General features: G+C 50.5%; 2 protein-coding genes across 2 annotated transcripts; one reads left to right on the top strand and one right to left on the bottom strand.

The window, feature by feature from the left end:
- The first annotated feature begins 39 nt into the window (after positions 1–39).
- Positions 40–6,557, top strand: gpr12 (G protein-coupled receptor 12). The gene is made up of 2 exons (XM_030349021.1): positions 40–792; positions 1,722–6,557. The coding sequence occupies exon 2, from the start codon at positions 1,734–1,736 to the stop codon at positions 2,766–2,768; it is 1,035 nt and encodes a 344-aa protein (XP_030204881.1). The 5' UTR covers positions 40–792; positions 1,722–1,733; the 3' UTR covers positions 2,769–6,557.
- A 1,651-nt stretch (positions 6,558–8,208) lies between these two features.
- wasf3b (WASP family member 3b) lies at positions 8,209–23,395 on the bottom strand. The gene is made up of 9 exons (XM_030349566.1): positions 23,249–23,395; positions 17,805–18,012; positions 12,697–12,831; positions 12,030–12,183; positions 11,556–11,673; positions 10,887–11,068; positions 10,170–10,442; positions 9,590–9,909; positions 8,209–8,456 (listed from the first exon to the last, which is right to left on the bottom strand). The coding sequence occupies exons 2-9, from the start codon at positions 17,935–17,937 to the stop codon at positions 8,299–8,301; spliced, it is 1,473 nt and encodes a 490-aa protein (XP_030205426.1). The 5' UTR covers positions 17,938–18,012; positions 23,249–23,395; the 3' UTR covers positions 8,209–8,298.
- Positions 23,396–24,808: the final 1,413 nt, after the last annotated feature.

The following is a 24,808-nucleotide window of genomic DNA, read 5'->3' as shown; positions in this document are numbered from 1 at the left end:
CATGCCAGCTGGAGACTGCCCACTAGCGGCGGTGCCTTGCAATGACAGGAGCTAGGCCTATTTATAATCCATTCAGATGGAAACCATCAAGGTTTCTGCCCACCTTATGCATATAATAGGGTGGACGCAGTGATTAAGCATTCAAAATATGGACGATGAATGAGGGGAAAAGGGAAAGGAATTGGTGACGTTTACGCTTAGTTAAAAGGCACAAAAACAGTGATCTCCGTAACGGAACCCTGAGGGACCTGGACTGATATTGACAAATCTATCTGCAGTCAGTGCACGGCTTAACTAAGGTGACTCAATAACTGTCTGTCACCCATTAATTTTATTAAGTTTATTGGTAAGGAATAAACACCAGGTTAAATGATCCCTGTTGTGATTTTTTAAGAATATTTCACAGTAAACTGTTTTGCACTAACACAAAACCCACCTGGAGACCTTAAATCTCCCCATGTCCTTGAGACGGCCGGGACTGGACCTCATGGCATTGAGCTGTGTGCCGGAGTTTTCAGATAGAAACCTTGTCTGGGGAGTGTGGCCCATTCAGGACCCCCACCCCCATCAGTCCTCCCCCCTCGCTCCTCTCCTTGCCCGCTGCTCAGCCTCACTGATCCCCTGCACAGCCGCAGTCCATGGCGGTGCGCTTCCTCGCTCTCATCTCCGTTAGCAGGCTCCGGTCTGCTCCGTCCCGGGCTGCGTCCTCCGCACCTGCCGCCATCACATATCATCACTGACATGAAGTAGAAGGCTGCCGTTTAATCCAGAGTCATATCTCCGAGAATCGAGGTAAGGCCGGTTACCAGGCGAGATCCCTCCTAACACAGGTGACTATCGGGGGGATTGCAAATGAAGGCGAAAACATGTTGCCCATTGTTCCGCTCGCGGTCTGCTGACGTGGAGCAGGGGTCCATGTCTTCTAGCGGTCTGAAGGGGAGCAGGTCTCCTCGTCTTCTAGCGGTCTGACGGTGAGCAGGTCTTGGTTGTTCTGGTGGTCTGACGGGGAGCAGGTCTTCGGTCTTCTGGCAGTCTGACGTTGAGCAGGTCCTGGGTCTTCTCTCTAGTGGTCTGACGTGGAGCAGGTCTTGGGTCTTAGCTCTACTTTAGTGTCTTATTCTACGCTATGGGCTGAAGGTAATGGACGGTCTATCGGCTCTAAATTATTAGATTGGAGAGTTAATAAGAAGCCTTGTTTTATTGATGCGTCCATATTCTGCGTTCTCTAACAGGCTGATTGAGTCAGGTGTATTCATCATCTTGATGTTGAAGTGCAATTATTGGTTTAGATTAACCTTCTGGATCGTTGCACAGAAGGCTGCTTATTACACCTGTTTAATAAGGATTCCCTTGGCAGGGAGATGCTGTTCATAAATGAGAGGGGCTGGTGAATACCAGTTCTGATAGCATCATCTCTGAACTGGTCCAGGTTGAAGGATTTCTATATTACAAACCCTGAGTCCTGCTTATTGGGTTAGTTTGAAGATCACTCACTCTATAACTATTAGTGTGTATGTGGGTGTTTGTGTTTGTGCGTCAACCTCAACTAATGAATCTGTGTTTCCTGTGATCAAAGATTGTTGTTTTGCTTGATACCTCAGTAAACACAAAATACCACATCAGTAGCTTATCTTCAAGATCCTATTTGCTTAGCGTGTGTGTGTGTGTGTTTTGTGTGTGGTTTTGCCTGTGTCTGCGTGTGCCTGTGTGTATGTTTCCAGACGGGGGGCATAATGAGCGAGGATGCGGCGATCACCCCCAGCTGGCTGAGTCCTGACCCCACGTCCTGGGCCAGCGGTGGAGGGTCTCTGCTCACGGACAACAGCACCGGGGGTCTCGGGGCCTTCCCCTCGGAGGACAGCCTGGCCGCGGGGCCCCTGCCCCTGCTGGTCAACCCCTGGGACATCGTGCTGTGCTCCTCCGGCACGCTGATCGCCTGCGAGAACGCCCTGGTGGTGCTGGTGATCTGGCAGAACCCGGGCCTGCGGGCGCCCATGTTCCTCCTGATCGGCAGCCTGGCCCTGGCTGACCTGCTGGCCGGCCTGGGCCTGGTGCTGCACTTCACCTGTGCCTACCTGCTGCGCTCCGACTCGGCCCAGCTGCTCACGGTGGGGTTGGTGGTGGCCTCCTTCTCCGCCTCCGTCTTCAGCCTGCTGGCCATCACCATCGACCGCTACCTGTCGCTGTACTACGCGCTGACCTACAACTCGGAGCGCACGGCCGCCTTCACCTACACCATGCTGGTGCTGCTGTGGGGGCTGTCGCTGTGCCTGGGGCTGCTGCCCGTCACCGGGGTCAACTGCCTGGCGGAGGAGGCGTCCTGCAGCGTGGTGCGGCCCCTCACCAAGAACAACGTGGCCGTGCTGTCCGTCTCCTTCCTGCTGCTCTTCGGCCTCATGCTGCAGCTCTACGTGCAGATCTGCAAGATCGTCATGCGCCACGCCCACCAGATCGCCCTGCAGCACCACTTCCTGGCCGCCACGCCCCACTACGTCACCACGCGCAAGGGCGTGTCCACGCTGGCAATCATCCTGGGCACCTTCGCGGCGTGCTGGATGCCCTTCACCGTGTACTCGCTGGTGGCCGACTACACCTACCCACCGCTGTACACCTACGCCACGCTGGTGCCCGCCACCTACAACTCCGTCATCAACCCCGTCATCTACGCCTTCCGCAACCAGGAGATCCAGAAGGCGCTGTGGCTGGTGTGCTGCGGCTGTGTGCCGGCCGGGGTTGCCCATCGCGCCCGGACCCCCAGCGACGTCTGACCCCCCCCCCCCCCCCGCCACGTCTGACCTTCCGCTCAGCCCCCCTGGGGCGAGAGGGCTGGGGCAGAGAGGGGTTACGGGCGAGGGGCTGCGAGCCGCTCCTCCCTGGTGTGTAGAGGGGGAGAGGGGGCTGCGGTGAGGGGAAGGGGGGACTCACAGACAGAAAAGGGGGAGAAACATAGTCCTCACATGGCTCAGACTGAGCAACAGTCCCCAGCGACCGGATGTTTATTTATTTATTTATTGTGCTCAGCGTAAAGGGTGCATCATGTCTCTTCCAGCAGACGGGTTCTGTCCGGCCGCGTCGGGAGGGAGCCGGCCACGCCCTTCTCCTATCAGAGGAGCTTTGTGCGGAAACAGCCGCTATCAGCCGCAGCCGCCGTAAACAGAATGTGAAGAGCAGCAATGCTTTTGTTAACAGGTGATTTTATTCACCTTCCAAATTGAATAGAGATTATTATTAGAGCATGCAACTCGGCGCCCTTGCGCGTAAATGTGCTCGACAGCAAAAAGATCAGCAAAGCCCGTGTGTGTGTGTGTGTGTGTGTGTGTGTGTGTGTGTGTGTGTGCGTGTGCGTGTGCGTGTGTGTGTGTGTGTGTGTGTGTGTGTGCGCAACGTGTTGGATGGAGAAGGAGGACGGGGAAGTGGAGGTGAAGGCGGGAGGGCTAGCGTTAGAGACGCAGGCATGTCCACAAAGGAGCCGCGTCTGGGCCGGGCCGTCTCGTCTCGCTGCTGCACTCTGGACGTGCTTCGAAAGCTAAACCAGCACGGAGGGCTAAAAATAGCCTCGTCTCTGATCCGCGCCCAGCGTCCTCCACACCGAGGAAGGAATCAAATCGCTCCCCGTTCTCTATGTCTCTAACCGCGTTTCATTTTTACTCTATCTCGAAAAATGAGTTGTGCGTTAATTTCAAAGCTCCGTGTATAACCCCCCGGGCGATTTGAACCCCTCCACTGCTCCGCTGCAGCGGTGATCAGGGGATTTACAGCCGGGTCCTGAGTCTGACCGAGCTATGGGGGCTGCAGTCTGCGGGAAGAACGTCTAGCGGATGATTCGTCGCTAATCGGTCTGCACAAAGTCTGGTTCTGAATGTAATTCTGTTCATCGAATCAATAATGTTCAATTCCCCGCAAACATTGTCAGCCTGTACTGTGCAATTAATGTGCATGCTCGACTTCAATGTAATTTGCATGCACCAATCACAGGAGTTGAGTCGTTTCTGCTCCACTGTTAACATGCGCTGTAACGTGATTGGCCAAACGGGCTAAGAAAGATGAGAATTCATCATTTTTGTATGATTCGATACCGATCGTGTTGTAACTGGACCAAAAATCTTTTTAATCTCAGTCAGTACCTCACGTGTAACATGAAATGAGCTAAAATCCATCACAAGACGTGCCATACTCCGTCATGCCATGTTTTAGAGCCTGGGAGATGAACAGTTTGGTTCTTCCTGCTGGGAGCTGATTGGATCAGTGCGTTCTTCATCTCATCCACACACCCACTGCCCCAGCTGGGATCTCGGAGTGTCTCATCCACAGCATTGCGGTCCGAGTGATTTGTTAAAAACACACCATGTGGTTTTCACAAGAGCATCAAACAGACGGATCATGGAAAAGGGTTTCTACTATTCATCAATATCCTCATCAGCAATAACTCGCCCGGCCGCGTTGGTGATTTTATAGATTTGAAGCAATAGTGAGAGAGCAATAACATCCATGCCCTACATCACATCTCTTCCTGTCCTGCGTCTGGATGTCCGACCCCAGTATGAATGAGGGCTGACCCCCAGCCCCAGGCGGAGTGGGCCTTTCCTTCAGTTGGATCCTTACCACTTGGCACTCGGACTCTACCATTTGGACTGGAAAGGGGAAATACATTAAACTGCCGCTCATTAACTCATTTGCCACCAATGCCACTGCCTCATTCAATGTGCAAACGGTTTCTGTGACCCACATTCTGGGCTTTCTTCACGTGTTATAACTGAATAGAATTGTGTAAACCTGTTTGTGAGCTAGTTTTCTGTTGCCTCTGCCTTTTGTGAGCATCCAAACACGTTTTTCTTGTTCATTCTTTCTGTGTGGTGTTAGACCGTGTGAACAGGAGCCTCTTGGTGTGTGTTCCTGCACGGGGGCACAGGTGCATGATGACATCCTGGGTGTGTGCATGTGTGTGCATGTGTGTCCGTGTGTTGGTTCAGCAGCTCATTAAATCGCCTTTCTCTCCGGAGAGGAACACAGCTCTGGCAACTTCCTGCTGACCCCTGACCTTTGGAGGTTAATGCTGCCAGTCTTCCTGTCCAATGATAAAAGTGGCCTGGTTCTGTGTGTGTGTGTGTGTGTGTGTGTGTGTGTGTGTGTGTGTGTGTGTGTGTGTGTGTGTGTGTGTGTGTGTGTGTGTGTGTGTGTGTCTGGGTGAAGAGGTGAGGAGAGCTGTCTGGGACATGGACTCTACACTGACTCCAGCGCTTCAAGCCAAAGTGAACGGAGACGTCCGGTAGATGTGGAACCCCAGTCCTGGTTTATTTTTTGGGGCGCCTCTCTTCTCTCTAGTAGAACTGGAACTGGTCTTCTCTGCTTTAAACCTCCCCACCCAGCAGGGTGTCTGCTCGATGGGACCTCTACTTCCGGCCCCTCAGATGAGGCCTCTCCATCGCCTCCCTCCACCCCCCACCCCCCACCCCGTGGTGTCTCAGTCCCCTCAGAGGAACCTCATGCTGTCCTCCAAATGGACAGTCCTCATCATACCCACTTCTTGAGGAGCCATTGGTTAAAAATAAATACTGCAACTGGGGAAATGTTTTGACCAAGCATTAGAAAGGCATTTTCTGAGAACTGGAATGTAGCCTGTGTGTGCACGTGTGTGTGTGTGTGTGTGTGTGTAAACTTGTGCAAGGTGTCAGCCTGATTGCTGTCATTAGTTAAAACTGGTACGACTGAGCTGTGAATCGTAACACCGTCCACCCTGTCCTTCCTCTGCCAGAGTAGTCTATTTTGTTATATTCATTGAAAAAGTTCTATTTTTTTCCACTTCCAAGTCTGACCTGAATTTATTTTGGATTCTGATGTTGTATTCTATGGCGCTGTAAAGCCTTTTCTGAATGTACAAGTTATCTGAAGAAAAAAAAGGACAAACCATGAGTCGTTTGTATGAGGAGCCTCCTCCCCTCGACCAATGAGGTTCTTGTAAATAAGGCATGCTTCAGAGGCAACCCTCGCCAAACCTTGCATGGTGCTGAAGAGCCAGGGCAATGACTGGAATGGAAGTCAGGGGCTAACCCAATTCAGAATGACACTTCTCCTCGACCAATAGCGTGTGTACCACAGTTGTGTTGAGTACTGTTTTCCTTCCCAGTTGTCTGTGCGCTCTATATGCCAATGGTTCGCCATGGCAGATTTAAGGGACGATAGCGCTTCTAGACACTTGGATATTGAGGGGCGGATGGGGCTTGGGGCGGGGTTGTAGCCTATGATAATATCAATCTCGCAACTGTGAAGGTTGGAGATGAGCACCTCTCCATGGCCGCTGAGCTGACGATTACAAGGGCTTTGAATCCGAAAAAAAAAGAAACCATCCCGGACCATGATTGGTCCGCTGTGGCCCGACAGGCCCTGGCCCTGGTGAAGGAGGAGGCCCTCAGAGCAGAGAGGGAGGCCTGCTTCAATGGGACTCATTGCAGCCATCTTGTTTAAGGGGGGGCGGGGGTTATTTTGATGGGTACCAATCTAGAGCTAAATATGAAACATTGAAGGGCCTGTGTGTGTGTGTGTGTGTGTGTGTGTGTGTGTGTGTGTGTGTGTGTGTGTGTGTGTGTGTGTGTGTGTGTGTGTGACGGGGGGGGGGGGGCAGCATCTTGTGTAGACATTGCGTAGTTCTTCTTCAATGTGAAATGCACTTTATTTATTTTGGGGGGGTTGGGGGGAGGGGTGCGAGAAGAAAAACGGCACAAGTCTGCAAAAAGGAAACATACAAATGATAATCAACATGCACTAACTGACATATTGTTAGACATTGTGTGGACGTGGTGTATATTTTTCCAAAGTGTTAGTCGTACTTTATATATTATATCTATATTGCTTTGGTTAGTTCACTCCACGGAGAGACCTTGTTAATTTTTGTATTAAAAGAATGTGCTGTGCATAACAACCGTCCACTGCCTCTGTCTGTCTGTCTGTCCCTTCTCCTTCTGGCTCATTGCCCCCTTTTTGCACTCCCCTGTTTCCCTGACAACGGGGCTTCTTAGCTGTACCGTCCCCATGGAGACGACAGAAGAAAAAAAAATTCTGTACAAGTCATCTCTATGACGACAGTGGAACAGCGATGAGAAAGAAAGAAAAGAGACGCCGGCCATTTTCCTTCACCGTTTCAACTCCATCTTTATTTTAGTAGTTCCAGGTCGGAGGTCACAGACTCATACACTTGGAGCACATACACAGGAAACCACTCCCTCTCCCCTGCTCATAACCCCGCCCCCACGCAGACCACCGCAGACCCCTCAGAGACTGATCCCGGATCAGTAGGACGCCTCTCCCACCCCCCCCCTCCTCCACAGCCCCTCCGTCTCTCCCCCCCCCCCCAAACCCTGAACCATTACCTTCCCCCCGCTGTCTCTCCCCCCCCCCATCCTGACCCATTTCCTCCCCCCCATGCCCCCCCCCCACCCTGACCCATTACCTCACCCCAGCGACCATCAAAGTACGCATTCCATTTGAACTTCCAGTCGCCTGTAATCTAAAATATTAAACACGTGTCTCATGATCGATGCATGAGCACGCACAATGTAGAAATGTTAAAAACATGAAAAGAGCGCAAGAGATAGAGAACAAGGCCTGGGGGGGGGGGGGGGGCAGAGAGAGAGAGAGAGAGAGAGAGAGAGAGAGAGAGAGAGAGAGAGAGAGAGAGAGAGAGAGAGAGAGAGAGAGAGAGAGAGAGAGAGAGAGAGAGAGAGAGAGAGAGAGAGAGAGAGAGAGAGAGAGAGAGAGAGAGAGAGAGAGAGAGAGAGAGAGAGAGACAGCTACAGTGGTCAGCTTGAGAGCGTAATGATCTATTTATATGTTCTATCCACTCTTAAGCCTAACTAGTGCTACGATGAGGACCCCCCCCATGCACGGCACATGGAATGTGTGGGGGTTGTGTTATACTAAGGTAGGGCGGAACATCCACTGGAGAATACAAGGTGTACAGGAGTCAGGTTAACTTATTGTTAGATATTTAGCATCACAGTATAAGAACCTAACATTAAGTATGAGTCTCTTCTTCTTCGTAGCTTGGAAACACCCCGTCCAGCTCGCTGTGTTAGCTTATACTGTGTTACATGTGCTTAGGTGCTAGCTATTAGCGTGTGTGTGTGTCAGGGGCTATGCAAATACACGTGAGATAGGGATTAGCCACACAACAGTGTGTGTGTGTGTGTGTGTGTGTGTGTGTGTGTGTGTGTGTGTGTGTGTGTGTGTGTGTGTGTGTGTGTGTGTGTGTGTGTGTGTGTGTGTGTGTGTGTGTGTGTGTGTGTGTGTGTGTGTGTGTGTGTCCTAGTCGGACCAGTCGTTGTCCTCCAGCTCCGAGTCGTCCTCTGAGTCGCTGTACTCCACGGCGATGCGGCGTGACAGGATGGTGGCCACGTCGTTCCCCACCGGCTCCCGCTTGGCCTGCTGCTCCTGCTGCTCTTGGACCTTCTTCAGCTGGATGCCTGCAAGGACACACCGCGTTACTGCACCTCCTCCACCTCCTCGTTACTGCACCTCCACCACCTCCTCGTTACTGCACCTCCACCACCACCACCTCCTTGTTACTGCACCTCCACCACAACCACCTCCTCGTTACTGCACCTCCATCAGCCCCACCACCACAAGCCCCACCACCACAAACCTCCTTGTTGCTGCACCACCACCACCATCAGCCCCACCACCTCCACCACCTCCTCCACCACAATCACCACCTCCTCGTTACTCGACCTCCACCACCACCACCACCACCACCTCCACCACCTCCTCGTTACTCGACCTCCACCACCACCACCACCACAACTTCCACCACCACCTCCTCATTACTACCCCACCACCACCATCAGCCCCACCACCTCCACCAGAACCACCAGAACCACCACCTCCTCGTTACTCAACCTCCACGCCCACCCTAAGCAACACCACCACCTCCTCGTTACTCCACCCCCACCACCAACACCACCAGCAACACCACCACCTCCTCGTACTTCTCCACCACCACCACAACCACCACCACCACGTTCAGCAGGACCACCACCACCATCACCACCATCACCAACACCGCCATCACCACCTCCATCAGCACCATCTCCACAACCAGCACCACCAGCACCACCAGCACCAGCACCACCACAACTAAGATGCCTTAGGCTGGCTCAGACGGGTTCAGACTGGGTGGGTTCTTTCTTTCAAGCCGTGCTCATGGCAACTATAATATATTCATTATTCACCCTTTCATCCAACGCATCTGATGGTGATATTTATAGACACATGCCATTCAGGTGCAGGTAGGGGGGAGGCATCTTGCTCAAGGATTTGGTAGACAAACCAGCAACCTCCGACATGTTTATATTGAGTTCACAGTAAGTCGCTTTGGATAAAAGTAATTTTTGGTTATAAGTTAGAATGACTACTTTAAAGCAGTCAAATACATCATTGATTTGATGTATTTTTTGCTATTGAATACATAAGGACAATATGCACACCACACACACACACGAACACACACACACACACACACACACACACACACACACACACACACACACACACACACACACACACACACACACACACACACACACACACACACACTTACCCATGCGGATGGCGGCCAGCAGGTCGCTGCGGGCGTCAGTCACTGGCTCAGCCTCGCTGGCGGCGGCTGCGGCGGCCATCTTGGGGGTGATGTGGAAGTGGGAGGAGACCCCGGGGGGTAGAGGCGGAGGAGGGGGGCCGGGTGGAGGCGGTGCCCCCATGGATCCTGAGCCGAGTGGGGGAGGAGAGCCGTAGCCCCCACTCATCCCCCCCGGGGGGGAGAGCGGACCCCCGGGGGGCGATGCAAACGCTGTCTGGGCCGAGGGGATGAGAGGGGCGGGGGCCGGGGGAGGGGGCCCGGTGTTGGCATAGCCGTCCATCCTGTGGAGGACAGGAGGACAGGGCTCAGACGGGACACGTGGGAATCACACGACAGGCAGAGGAACTATCAACCAAAGAACATGCTTTAAACTCAATAAAGCTATGAGGGTGACTTGTGGTAGTTCTAAATCCAGACCACTAGGGGGCAGCAGAGGGACATAATTAAAGAGACAGCCACATCTGAATCCATTGAATGAGCCGTTAGACAGGGTTTCTTTTAAATTGAACACATTGTTTGTATTTAACTTAAATTTCCGTACCCGTACTCCGTTGGGGGGAGGGACATCGGGCCCCCATTCATGGCTTCCGCGGGTGGGGGAAGGGGCGGGGCTTGAGGGTGATGGTGGGGCCGCCCCAGTGTCCCTCCCTGGTAGGCCACGCCCCTGGCCCGGTAGTCATGGTCCCCACCTAGAGGGGCGTGGCCCGCGGCCATCTGGGCCGCCAGGAGGCTGGGGGGCGGGCCCGAGTAAGTGTGGGCGTGGGCCGCGTGGTTCATGGCGTTGGGGTACAGGAAGGGCTCCCCGCCGAGGGCCCTGGGGGACACAGGGGACCGGTAAGACCCAGGACGTCTGAGAGGCGTAGCCCCAATCCCATTTCTACCCCTTCCCCCTTCCCCTTACCCCTCCCCCTTGTTTTGAAGGGGTAAGGGGAAGAAGTAAGGGGAAGGGGTAAGGGGTAAGGGGGAAGGGGTAGAAATGGGATTGGGCCTTAGAAGGGCTGTCGACAGGGGAGGGTATACACTGAGGGCCCCACAACCTGTCTCATTCTGGAAGATAATCTTTGAGTTTAGCTTTGTTCGTATCGGGTAGTCCATAAATCTGGGATAAATCATAGATTTTTGCATGGTCATTTTAAGTAGTGATTTCCTTATGAATTGTACTTCTTGTGTTTGTGTCATTTCCCTTGTTGAGCACTGCCAGAAAGATACCTTCATAAATAAGGTTTGTGCGTCCTTGTGTGGCCGTGGGTGCACTGACCTGTTCTCTGGGGACATGGACCCCTCGGAGGACGTCCCGCGGTCCCTGTGGATGGTGTGCCGGTGGTCCGGCCGCAGCTCTTTGTCCAGGGCCATCATGTTCCACTCCTGCCGGCGGTTGCGGGCCTTGCGGACCTTCTTCACCTCGCGCTGCAGCGTGCCGTCCACACAGCGCCGCTGCTCCTGCTCACCACCAGGAGGAGACAACTGGGCGCTCAGCGTTGGATGGGCGGGCGCGAGATAGCATGATAGCTTCACCCTCCCGCACTCAAAAGTAGAACTTAGCATTGTGTATCGTCTAATCCAAACTATCTTTGTTGTGAACGGGGAATGGGGTAACCTGGTGATTGTTAGGGCTTTTTTGATTTTTGATTTTAGACCATTCATTTCTGACCAATCAGGGCGTCTCTTCCAGGATTGGTTCAGGGAATCAATCTTTTCTGCCGATCAAAGGTGCTTGAATGCAACACACACACATTCTAAAGCCGAGAACCTTAAGGAGGGAGGGATCAGGGGGGGGGGGGGGTCGTTGTATATATATGTATGTATGTATGTATGTATGTATGTATGTATGTATGTATGTATGTATGTATGTATGTATATATATATATATATATATTCTGATTGGAGCTAGGGTCTGAGTGGAGCTAGGGTCTGAGTGAGGCCGTACCTTCTGCTTGCGCTTCTCCTTCCTCTTGTCCTCCGTGTCCTGCAGCATGGTCTCCTTCCACAGGTGGAAGAAGTACGACGGGTCCGTGTAGAACTTCAGACCCTCCTTGTTGTCGTCCCTGAACACACACACACACACGGTTTACATTTAAAAGGCACAAAGAAAGGAGGAACCGAGGAAGGGTCTGGGACCGAGGAAGAGGAGATGGATCGAAGAATGAAGTATTGTAAGTATTAGATATATATATACCTAGGAAAGGGATATTGTGACATCATAGAGAGTTTGTATGTGTTTGTATGTATGTATGTATATGAGTGTGTGTGTGTCTGTGTGTGTGTGTGTGTGTGTGTGTGTGTGTGTGTGTGTGTGTGTGTGTGTGTGTGTGTGTGTGTGTGTGTGTGTGTGTGTGTGTGTGTGTGTGTGTGTCTCTCTATATGTGTGTATAACAGCGTGTTATCTCCACAGGAAGCGCACCGGTAGGAGGACAGGATGTTGAGGGGCGGCGGCTCGTCGCTCAGGTTGTACATCTCCACCACTGGGTTTGGCACGCTGCTCTTGGACACCACCTGCTGGTCCTGGGTGGTGGAGCTCTTAAAGGCCTTCCTCATGTTGATGTCCTGCAGAGACACTGACAGACACACAGACAGAGGGGGAGGGTGAGCAGGGCCCACTGGGGGACAGACAGACAGAGGAGGAGGAGGAGCAGGGACACTGTGGGACAGACAGAGAGACAGACAGAGGAGGAGACAGAGGAGGAGGAGGAGGAGCAGGGACACTGTGGGACAGACAGACAGACAGAGGAGGAGACAGAGGAGGAGGAGGAGGAGCAGGGACACTGTGGGACAGACAGACAGACAGAGGAGGAGACAGAGGAGGAGGAGGAGGAGGAGGAGGAGGAGGAGGAACAGGGACGCTGATGGACAGATAACCAGACTGAGAGACAGACAGAGGAACGAGCCCGTCCAACAGACAGAAATACACATCTCTCAACTCCATCGTCTGTGTTCTTGTGTGTTCCTTGTTCTAGTAGGTGTGTTTACATTCGTGTGTGAGAAAAGAGTCCTGGATGCTCTTAGAATCATGCTCTACTGAGTGGAGACTCCGACCTGGTTCCTATATTGGAGTTGACCTCCGACCTCACCTTCCTCCACGGTGGAGTCCAGCTGCGTCACCTTGACGGCCAGGCGGTCGATGCGGTCCTGCAGGGAGCTAGCTCGCACGTAGAAGGTGTTGGCCTCGTTGAAGAGCTCCCCGAAGATGTCCTCCGCATGCTTACCTGGAGGAGGAGGAGAGGAGAGGGGAGGGGGGGGAGGAGAGGAGAGGGGAGGGGGGGGGAGGAGAGGAGAGGGGAGGAGAGGGGGAGGAGGAGAGGAGAGGGGGAGGAGGAGAGGAGAGGGGGAGGAGGAGAGGAGAGGGGAGGGGGAGGAGGAGGAGAGGAGAGGGGAGGGGGAGGAGGAGAGGAGAGGGGAGGGGGAGGAGAGGAGGAGGAGAGGGGGAGGAGGAGGAGAGGAGGAGGAGAGGGGGAGGAGACATTTGTATGAAGATTGTTCATCAGCCTGGAGACTTGGCTGAGGTCGCCACAGATACGGGGGTCAGTCATCAGAAGGTCGTGTAACGTGACACGCGACCGGGAGGCCGTTCTTACAGGAAATGTGCGCGTGTGCATTTGGACACCAACACCGTATTTCATCGATACGTGAATCGGAGCTGAACCTCTCTCTCTCTCCCGCTCAGCATCCAACATATCCATACTCATTTAATGAGTTCTTCACCGATGACAACCTTGAGGGCTAATGGTCGGTTGGAACACTGGGACAATCTCCAGGTGACTGGGAAACAGAAACCCCTCCCATTGTGGGCAGCTGATGAAAGAATGATGCTTCAGCATAGAAACCTCACGCTTTGACAATTGACATTAGATAAACAAGATGCTGGACCTCAGTATGATGAGCTATGGCTATACTTATATTTATATATTTATACTTCTTAAGCAAATCTCTAGGGGGGTTTGCCCCAGCCCAGCAGGAAGCATAGGTTAGCAGAACGGGGATGTTTACCATGTCCACTCAACCAGGACTTTAACGAGAGGTTATCCTGTGAGAAAAGGGTGTGTGAGAAGAGGGCAGGATAACTGAAGCCACTATGAAGGACCAGACACACGTTATTTTTGTCCCTCATGAGGAAATGGATATCTGGCGGGGAGGGGGACGGGGGAGAGACGCTTCCGGAGCCTGGATGTAAACAGCACCACGCCACTTTCTACAGTCGGGGAACGCAGAGGAAACGGTACTCAGGGAAACCATCAGGAGAGAGAGGAGGAAACTATGGGAACGGCTGAATATAGATACATAAACGATATAAACTATACATTAGATATAGGTCTAGAATCTATATCGACTATAGATCTATAAACGATATCACCTATATATTATATATAGGTCTATAATCTATATGGAATATAGATGCTTAAACTATATAAACTATATATTATATATAGGTCTATAATCGATATTGAATATAGATCTATAAACTACATCACCTATACGTTATATATAGATCTATAATCTATATTGATCAGAGTGAATCGGCTACTTAAACAGAGGACACACACACACAGACACGCACTGACCTCCGGGACCCAAAACTAAGTCTCTGAGCAGGTACAGACTCAGCCATGTGATCTGGCTCCCAAGAGAAGACTGTACACCGACCGATCACAAAACCATCTGAAACCTGTCATACCAAGACAGTCTGTCTGGAACACACACTTCCCAAGGATTACAAAGACACTCGCGATCTTTGACTCGAAGCATAGATTCTTCCCACTGGACTCTGTAACCAGGACCATGTTGTAATCCTCACACTGCACCTTTTATGCTGTCAGACTTGACTTTTCTAAATCTATATTTAGTATTCACTATTTGAATGTTCTAATGTGTAGTGTTAATTTTTCTACTTTTTGAGTTGTTTATATATATTGTATTTGACTTTTAATATTTTACTTAATTCATATTAAGTCAAATAAATAAATAAAAACATTTGTGTCTAATGTCAATCAAGCACATTTTTGGAAAGAGAAATTGAAAGAGAAAGAGAAGAGAGACAGTCACAAAGAGTCAGAGAGAAAGAGTCAGAGATTCAGAGAGAGATTCAGAGAGAGAGAGAGAGAGAGAGAGAGAGAGAGAGAGATTCAGAGAGAGAGAGAGAGAGAGAGAGAGAGAGAGAGAGAGAGAGAGAGAGAGAGAGAGAGAGAGAGAGAGAGAGAGAGAGAGAGAGAGAGAGAGAGAGAGAGAGAGAGAGAGAGAGAGAGAGAGAGAGAGAGAGAGAGAGAGAGAGAGAGAGAGAGAGAGAGAGAGAGAGAGAGAGAGAGAGAGAGAGAGAGACAGACACAGACACAGAGACAGAGAGAGAGAGACGCAAAACAAACACAAGAAAACAGACAGAGAGAGACAGGGAAAGAGTGTCGGAAGGGAAGACACAAAGAGACAGATGGGGGAGGATGTGAACGTGTGTGTGTGTGTGTGTGTGTGTGTGTGTGTGTGTGTGTGTGTGTGTGTGTGTGTGTGTGTGTGTGTGTGTGTGTGTGTGTGTGTGTGTGTGTGTGTGTGTGTGTGTGTGTGTAAAAAACACATTGATATTGGTATGTATGTATGTGCACATGTGTGTGTCAGTGCAGAAGGGTAAGTGAGTGTGGCTGAGATGGGAACGAAAGAGAAAGAAAAAAAGAGAGAAAGAGAGGGAGAGATATCCTGGGGAGACTCAGTGGGAGCCATGGGAGGAATTGAAGACGTACTCTCGTGTTGGCAGGGTCATAAAAGGAGGGTGAGGACAGGCCCTCTCACCCTCTCACCCTTTTTCCCCCCCGGTCTCCATCGCTCTGGCTAATGGACTTACAGCATGACAATCAATATGGTACGCTTTCGCGCACGCGCACACGCACGCGCACGCGCACACGCACACGCACACAAACACACAAAATATACACACAGACCCCTTTACTTACTCATACATGCAAACACTAACACACACACACACACACACACACACCCCTTCACTTACTCACAAACAAACCCACACACACAGGCTGCTATCGGAGGTGATTAGGGTCCTGGCTTCCATGTTCTCCTGACACTGCTCTATGCCCACCGCACGCGGCTTGACCCTGCCACAGTAACCATGACAACGCCTAGATCAATCGCTGCCGCTATGGGATTAATGACCTCGACAGAAGAGCCTCCACACACACAGGAAGAGCCTCAATACACACATGAAGAGCCTCCACATACACATTAAGACCTCCACACACACACACACACACACACACACACACACACACAAATACCTCCACATACACACATGAAGACCTCCACATACACACACGAATACCTCCACACACACACATGAAGACCTCCACACACACACATGAAGACCTCCACACACACACATGAAGACCTCCACACACACATGAAGACCTCCACACACACACACATGAAGACCTCCACACACACACACACACACACACATGAAGACACACACACACACACACACACACACACACACACACACAGTAGCGAAGGAAGTGGTAGTAATGCGTCTGTTAGAGTGGCAGCCTGGAGGCCGAGCAGAGTGCAGCATCTCGTCATGTCCCTTAGGGCCTCTTACCAAGACCCTGTGTGTCTCAGAGAGCTTCTGTGTCCCCTCCGTGTTTGTGTGTGTGACGTGATTGTGTGTCTGACGTGAGGGTTGGTAGGCATTAGACGGTACTAGTATTTTAGTGTGTTTGTTTGTTTGAATGCCAGTAAGTATTACTGTGCGGATATGAGTTTGCATGTGTGGAAAGTTATGAGTTGCTGTTATTGTGTGTGAGTAATGTGTGTGTGTCTGTGTGTAACTAACTGTGTTTATGTGCAACAGTGTGTGTGCTGGTGTATCTGCATGCAAAAACATATGTAACAGTGTGTGTATGTATATGTAACAGTGTGTATATGTAACAGTGTGTGTATGTATATGTAACAGTGTGTATATGTAACAGTGTGTATATGTAACAGTGTGTATATGTAACAGTGTGTGTGTGTGTGTGTGTGTGTGTGTGTGTGTGTGTGTGTGTGTGTGTGTGTGTGTGTGTGTGTGTGTGTGTGCGCGCGCGTGTGTGTGTGTAACATTGTGTACATGAACCAACATACCAGGGTGTAAGTCTAGCAGGGTGTGTTTGTGTGTGTACCAGGGTGTGTATGAGCCAGTGTACCAGGGTGTGTGTGTGAACATGGTATGCATGTGCCAGTGTACCAGGGTGTGTATGTGTACCAAGGTATGTATGTACCAGGGTGTGTAAGAGCCAGTGTACCAGGGTATGTGTGTGAACATGGTATGCATGTGCCAGTGTACCAGGGTGTGTTTGTGTGTGTGTGTACCAGGGTATGTATGTGCCAGTGTACCAGGGTGTGTTTGTGTGTGTGTGTACCAGGGTATGTATGTCCCAGTGTACCAGGGTGTGTTTGTGTGTGTGTGTACCAGGGTATGTATGTGCCAGTGTACCAGGGTGTGTGTGTGTGTGTGTTAGGGGTACAACGGATCACAAAACTCACGGATCGGACCGTGTCGCGGTTTTTGAGTCACGGATCGGATAATTTTCAGATCAACAACAACAATAAAAGATAACAAGACAAATGTGACTTTGCTTTGTGATGTTATGATAATGATAATGTTGCTTTTTTGGATTTATCTCAACATTAACAGTAAATATATTTTTTATTATTTTAAATCAAATACTTAAATGTTTAAAAACAAAATAAAGTGCAATCTGAGGCATTATTCTTCTTCTTAAGATGGATAGTAAATATCTAAAAAACATTATGAAAAAAAAAGACATACATACATTTTTTTCAGCCAATCCGCGGATCACGTTCGTTCCGAACCATGAGGGTTGATCCGTACGGATCACGGATCATCCGTGATCCGTTGCACCACTAGTGTGTGTGTGTACCAGGGTGTTGTTTGTGAGTGTACAAGAGTGTGTGTTTGTGTTCACCTGGGTGTGTAAGTGTACCAAGGTGTGTGCGTGTGTGTGTGTGTACGTGTTCCAGGGTGTGTGTGTGTGTTTGTGCACAAGAGTGTGTGTGTGCATGTTCGTTTACCAGTGTGTGTGTGTGTGTGTGTGTGTGTGCATGTTCGTTTACCAGTGTGTGTGTGTGTGTGTGTGTGTGTGTGTGTGTGTGTGTGTGTGTGTGTGTGTGTGTGTGTGTGTCTTACTGAGGCTGCTGAGCTGGCGGATGATGGCGGACAGCGTGTTGTTCATCACACACTCCAGCTCGCTGCCGATGCCGTCGGGCAGCTCCCCGCGGCAGAGGTGCCGCGGCTCGATGTTCCTCTTCACCAGCGGCATGCTGCCGAGCCACACACGCCTGCACACGCCTGCACACGCCTACACACACAGGACCACGCACACGCCTGGCTCCGTCTGCAGCGGGAAACACAGGGGCAGAGGGGGCTTAGTCATCCTGTTACAGGGGGATCGATGGAACCGGCCCAGCCCTGCTAGCCCCCTGGGCCGGGGGGCTGGTCAGAGAGAAGGGTCCTGCCGCACGGCGCCTGGTGGCGTCACATCCCCGCTCCCTCCCTGGGTTCAGTACCCCCAGGCTGCCGGGGGGACTCCAGCCAGGCACTAAAAAGTGGGCCTTTGTACATACGCTGTAAAGAGCCGTCTGGTGCATCCTGGGGCCCGTGGCAGGATATACTCCTCACACACACACACACACACACACACACACACACACACACACACACACACACACACACACACACACACACACACACACACACACACACACACACACACACACACACACACACACCTCAGCAGTCTGTCCACACAGGGGGGGCTCTCTCTGAAGTCACACACTTTACAACGCTGGGGCCAACCTTTGACTCTCGGCAGACCGCTAGATTGTCATCAAGACCTTCCACGGACCACCTCATATGCAAACGGTTAAAAAGAGATACATACACACGCGGTGGCTGAGTAGAGAGGGCCCGAGCCCTTTCACACACAAGTACTGCTGCAGGAAGGCCGGTGGGAACAGTTGGGAGGGGTGGGGGGGGGAGGGGGGGGGGGGGGAGTAAGCAACACTGCTTATATGCTCCCAGTGGGTTCATCCAGCAAACACAAACAATACCCAATATCAATGGAACTCATCACAATGGAACACATGATGGATTCAACAATCTGTGTTTGAAGGAATACCAAGGGATACGACTTTTTTTGCTGAACAATGTTGATAATGTAACTATTTTCTAAGATCTATATTATGAGTTGTATTGTCCTTGGGGGGAGCAGGGATAGGGCAGGGCCAGAACATGTGACTGAAGCCTTTGAGGCTGTTACCGTGACTCTATACTGCGGGGCCCAGTAACCCAGGAGGTAGGATGGGTTTTCTAGGTTTCTTCTCCGGCTTCTCCTAGCTGAGGTTTGGGGCACTTCAGCCCAGCCGCCCCCAACGAGCTGGCTGTTGCCTGGCATGGTTGACCCCAATGCTAATGTTCGGACGAATACTTTGGGATGCCACAGGCCGGAAAGGTGCAACATAAATCTTCTCCCTTCACCATTTACACTAAAGGACCTGACTCCATGTGTGCTTGAGGTCAAGGGTACAGGAGTCCAGGGGTCCGGCTGGCAGAAGAGTGCAGAAACGTGGGAGATTAAGAAGCTATTAGGACATGGCCGGCCAGCTAAGCCTAGGCCTGGTGGCTTTCACTGGACCAGCTGGCTCCACAGACTCCTAGATGTGGGGGAGAGCAGGGTGAGGGGAGACCAGCCTTCACACAGCAGATGGGGTTCTGCTTGGAAAAGCCAACAGAATCAAGGAGAACATGCACAGATGAGATGCACGCATATACTGTTATATATTATAAACAGGTATTGGGCTAGGTGGTGTTCGAAAGGGGAGCTTTCCACTTTGAATCTTTACCTCCGTTTCACACCCACCTCAAGCGTTGTCTTTCTAAAACGAGACATCCTGTTTGGTACCAGGAGTCCTTGTCCAGTAAAACATTGAGTAAACATCGTGTGGAAGACAATACGTCTGGATGATCTGGACCACTGAACCCCTTTCACTTCCTAACTAATGAGAAAACCTGATTTCCTCAGAGAAGAATCCTCATCTTATCGGAGCCTCTTCCTACTTCCTGTTATGTGGTCCCCACCCCCCCGCTTCCTGCTCCTCCAGAGTCACAGCTCTGCTTCCTCTGCACACACGGGTCACAACAATTCACACAACACACACCCTAACCCTAACACCGCCACCGTGTCCAAAAGGAGCTGCCGCATGGACATCGTTCAGAACCACACACACACACACACACACACACACACACACACACACACACACACACACACACACACACACACACACACACACACACACACACACACACACACACACACACACAAAGAAATGCATCAGCGTTCATCAGTGTGGACCCTGTGTGGACCGTCAGTGTTCTCCCGGCCTACTAATGGCTGTAGGTTAAGCCGTACACAAGCCTGCTCCACCAGGGGCCCTACTGAGGGGCCACCAGGGGCCCATCTCAGGAGCCGCAAGGGCGCTCCGGCAACAGTCCTTAAGGGACCCCTCACAGACACACACACACACACACACACCAACATATGCCCAAACACACATGTATGTGCACATGCAAACAGACACTCATGCGTACACACTTACACATACACACACAGACACACCAACCAACACACATGAATGAACACACCAGCAAACACACACACACACACACACACACACACACACACACACACACACACACACACACACACACTCTCTCTCTCTCTCATGGACACACACACACCTACATGCCGCCAATGCAAATGGACCCAGAAAAGCGGGTGACCTCATGAGTGTCTGGTTTAAAGGTCTTTCCAATCCAGACCCTAACAGAATGACCAGGCGGGATGTGTGGACGTGTTTGCTAGCGCAGGATGGAACTAGGTGACGGGTTCTGTCCTGCTCTCTCCCTGACTAGCATGACAATGACATCAGTGATGCACGATAATGAGCGGCCGGGGGCATGGGGGGCTGTTTGTGAGAAACAGGAGGGGCCGGGGCCAGAGAGAGAGAGAAAGTGATTGAGGGAGGGGTGTGTGTGTGTGTGTGTGTGTGTGTGTGTGTGTGTGTGTGTGTGTGTGTGTGTGTGTGTGTGTGTGTGTGTGGATAAGGGGGCCGCCGGGGGTATCCATTGAAAGGTTCCCGGGACAAAGGAGCCCCGTTTGCACGGCAACAGAGCGAGTGCTCCAATGCATGCACACACACACACACACACACACACACACACACACACACACACACACACACACACACACACACACACACACACACACCGTACTCTTTCCAGAATCAGGGAACACTCCGCCATGAGAGACGGAGACAGAGACAGAGACAGAGACAGAGAGAGAGAGAGAGAGAGAGAGAGAGAGAGAGAGAGAGAGAGAGAGAGAGAGAGAGAGAGAGAGAGAGAGAGAGAGAGAGAGAGAGAGAGAGTTGCCCTAGTCATTCTATGACTTAGTCCAGGCAGTTTGTTTGATGAACTCAACCCTTTCCCAACCACTACACATGACCGTATTTAAGGCTTCCTTGACGATGACTTTATACAAAACCCTATTTTGTGCCGTTCTTCTTTGTCATGTTGTATCTCACATTGGGACCTAAAGACAGGTAAGGATGCATTAAGTTGGTTAAAGATAAATGCTAAATGTAGGCCACCGTTGTGCTGATTTTGCTGTGCTTCCTCTTATAGAGACGGGTGTTCACCACCAACACATTGTAACTGAGCTGGCTCTTCCCCACAACATTCAACATTCAGAGGGCTTCTACGCAATGGAAAACGGACACAAGCATGGCCCCAGCAACCTGCCTCCCTCTCTCCTCCATCCTCTCCTCTGTCACACCCATGTGTTTCCACACATACAGGGCTACACTAGCCCTCTCACTCAAACACACACACCATTCCATCTCAATCACTCACACACCTTCTAACACACACAAACACACACACACAAAAACACACGTATGCGTGCACACACACAGACACACACCTGGTGGCCTCTCTCCCATTAGCAGCCTATAAGCAGTCATAGCAGCAGGTCAGATGTCCTTTGAACTTCCGCGAGAAGACATCCTGGCAACAACTACACACACACACATACATACGCACACACTCGCTCACACACACACACACACACACACACACACACACACACACACACACACACACACACACACACACACACACACACACACACACACACACACACACACACACACACACAAACATACATACACACCCACCCACACACACACAAACACACGAGATGTCTTTTTAGTACGGATGTGGGAACTCCATTAAGGTCGGACAGGGGAGCCATGATTAATTGATGTGCCCAGGACACGCCCACATGCGTTTGTGTTCTGCTTTGCTATGGCTCTATTGTAAATAATGCAACGCCAGATTACGTCAGGTTACACTGTCCTAAATATGACGTAAAGAAATACTCTGAATGTGACAATGCACCAAGGCGCCTCAGTGGCACTATGCAGAGGTAGGCCTAGCATCTCTGGGTGGTGACCAGAAACCTGGAGTCGCCTTAGAAAGGTCTTGGTTCTGTTATTCAAGAATTGGCCATGAGTAGGCAAGAATTATGGAATTATCATACTATCCCGAAAAAATATTTACCTGCATTAAGGTCAATTAAATGCCTCATAATCAAGAATCTATAGAATATTGTCAACTGTTCACAATTGCAATTACAATTCATAATTGTAATTGGACTTCTGTGCATTTTTCTAGAATAAATTAAAACCCTTCGCTCAATTTCTACAAACCAAACTAGAAGCAGGCGGAGACGCAGGCACACATCCAATACACATGCACTGCCTAACACACGCACACACACAGTGTACACAAACCAAACACACACACAGAACACAAACCACACACACACACGCACACACACACACACACACACACACACACACACACACACACACACACACACACACACACACACACACACACAGATTACACAAAGCAAAGACGCACACACACTGAACACAAACCAAACACACACACGCACACGCACACACGTACATACACAAACACACAACACAAACCCAACACACACAGACAGCCGTGAACCGATGGAGCGATCCATCAACCTTCCGCACCGTCGCTTCTACTCACTGATGCTGTGACCCACATTTGTTTATCAATCTCTGTTCCCACATCTCTATTAAATCACGGTCATCCCACTGACGATAGGAGCAGACACATGACCCGTTCATCCACACACCGTCTGCACAGCCCACATGTATGCTGCTATATTGCCAACCATATAGTGCTGAAGGGCAAAAGTTGCACATTATAGCTCAGAGTGGTCAGTACGTGGTGGGCTACAGGCTACTGATCCACCTCCATGTACTATCCTCGGCCAGGGGGTCGGACCCGGGGGAGTTGGACCCTGGTGCGGGGACCACTCGGTAGCTAGCTTGTGCTTTGCGGTCGACCCACAGTGTGGTGATTTCAATAAATAAAACAAAAAAGATAATGATACAAATTTGAAATAATGAATGAAATTAAACATGCGCGTTATTTTCTTAATGTAAAAAGTATTGTTTTCCCCTCACCGGCACTTCAGATATCAGGAGAATCCAGCTGGTCCGCATGTCCCGTTAGTCCATCCTGTCGACCCCCGCAGACTGGCCACTCACAACGACCCAGGGGGGGCGGGACCCGTCCCCCGCATCCACCAATGACGTCTCCGCATAAGGGATTTAACAAGTGATGGTCGCGCTCACTGACCAATGACGGTGCAGGTACTGCCTGAGTGGCGGCCACAGGAGGGGGGTTCTCCTCATCCCTCCACCGCGGTGTTAAGAATGGGCAGGGCGGGGTGATTCTGGGTGTGCTGCTGAAGAAGAGCTTATGGGGTTTACGCAACCGAGCGCTGCCCATTCACGACTTGCATTTGGAGCTTAAAAGTAAAACGCTGTGAGGAGGATGGAGGATTTGGCAAACGTTTTGCCTGCATCAATTTGCACGAAGGGGTATCTGATATGTAAAGACGAAATTGAAATCGCCGTCTCCATACTCAACTAGAAGTCAGCCAATAGGCTTCAGTGAGAAGCAGAACGCCATCCTTCATCATTGAGCAATCGTTACATCGCTCGCAGCGAGGGATGCAACGATTGCTCCTTGATGAAGGATGTCGTTCTGTTCTTGCAATAAGGGAAGAGTAAACTTCACATGATAGGGATACTATAGGACTGCAGACAAAGAGCAGGGTATCCGTGGCTATAAATAGAAAATATGCTGATATTCAGTCTGCAGAGAGCGCATGTAGGTTACGGTTTGGACAATATAGTCATTTACTATATTTATTTCCTTCTTTGATCGTTTAATATGAATTGTTGATAGACTGCACCTATAAAAACGAATTTGCCTACAGCAGATCCTTAGATTATATTCTAATTATAATAAATAAGCGTTTTTGCAATACATATATGCGCCCATCAGTATTCCTAAACACGCACGCGCGCGCACACACACACACACACCTGGTACCTATAGTCTGTCAATAACGACATAAAAAATACATTTGTATTAGAATTGCTGGTGTTTTAGTAAGCTCGGAAATGACGAAAAAAACATTGATTTGAGCATAAATATTCCATCAATCGTCCAAGTTACTACTTTTCTGTAAACACAGACCTTCGAATATCAACACCACGCATGTTTCCATATTTAATGTCAACATAACGGCATTGTGTATAATAGCTCAGTACAATACACTAGAATGCATCCGTCGTCCCCGGCGTGATGTGTCGGTTCATTCCATGAAAACAAAACCATGGAAAAATATTAAATTATAAACTACTAAAATAATTGTTGAATCTTTCCATCCTTGACAGACACCGCGGCCCATTGTGTTGCTCCTCAGCCTCCCAGCACTGGCCCTCTGATAAGGCCTTAAGGTGGACACGGACACGGGGACGCGCGCACACACACACACACACACACACACACACAGTAGGACAGACCTACTTAAAAACAGAAAGTTAGACTGTACTACAGATAGACTGTGCTATATAAACTGAAAGCATGATTGACCTTTACAGGAGCCATGTCCTACTGATAGACCGACCTACATATAAAATAAAAAGGTCAGACCTACAGAAAACAGAAGG

Source organism: Gadus morhua, chromosome 23 (assembly GCF_902167405.1).
Source record: "Gadus morhua chromosome 23, gadMor3.0, whole genome shotgun sequence".
Lineage (NCBI taxonomy): Eukaryota > Metazoa > Chordata > Actinopteri > Gadiformes > Gadidae > Gadus > Gadus morhua.
The sequence above is the reverse complement of the archived record's forward strand: the minus strand, read 5'-3'. Positions and strand labels throughout refer to the sequence as shown.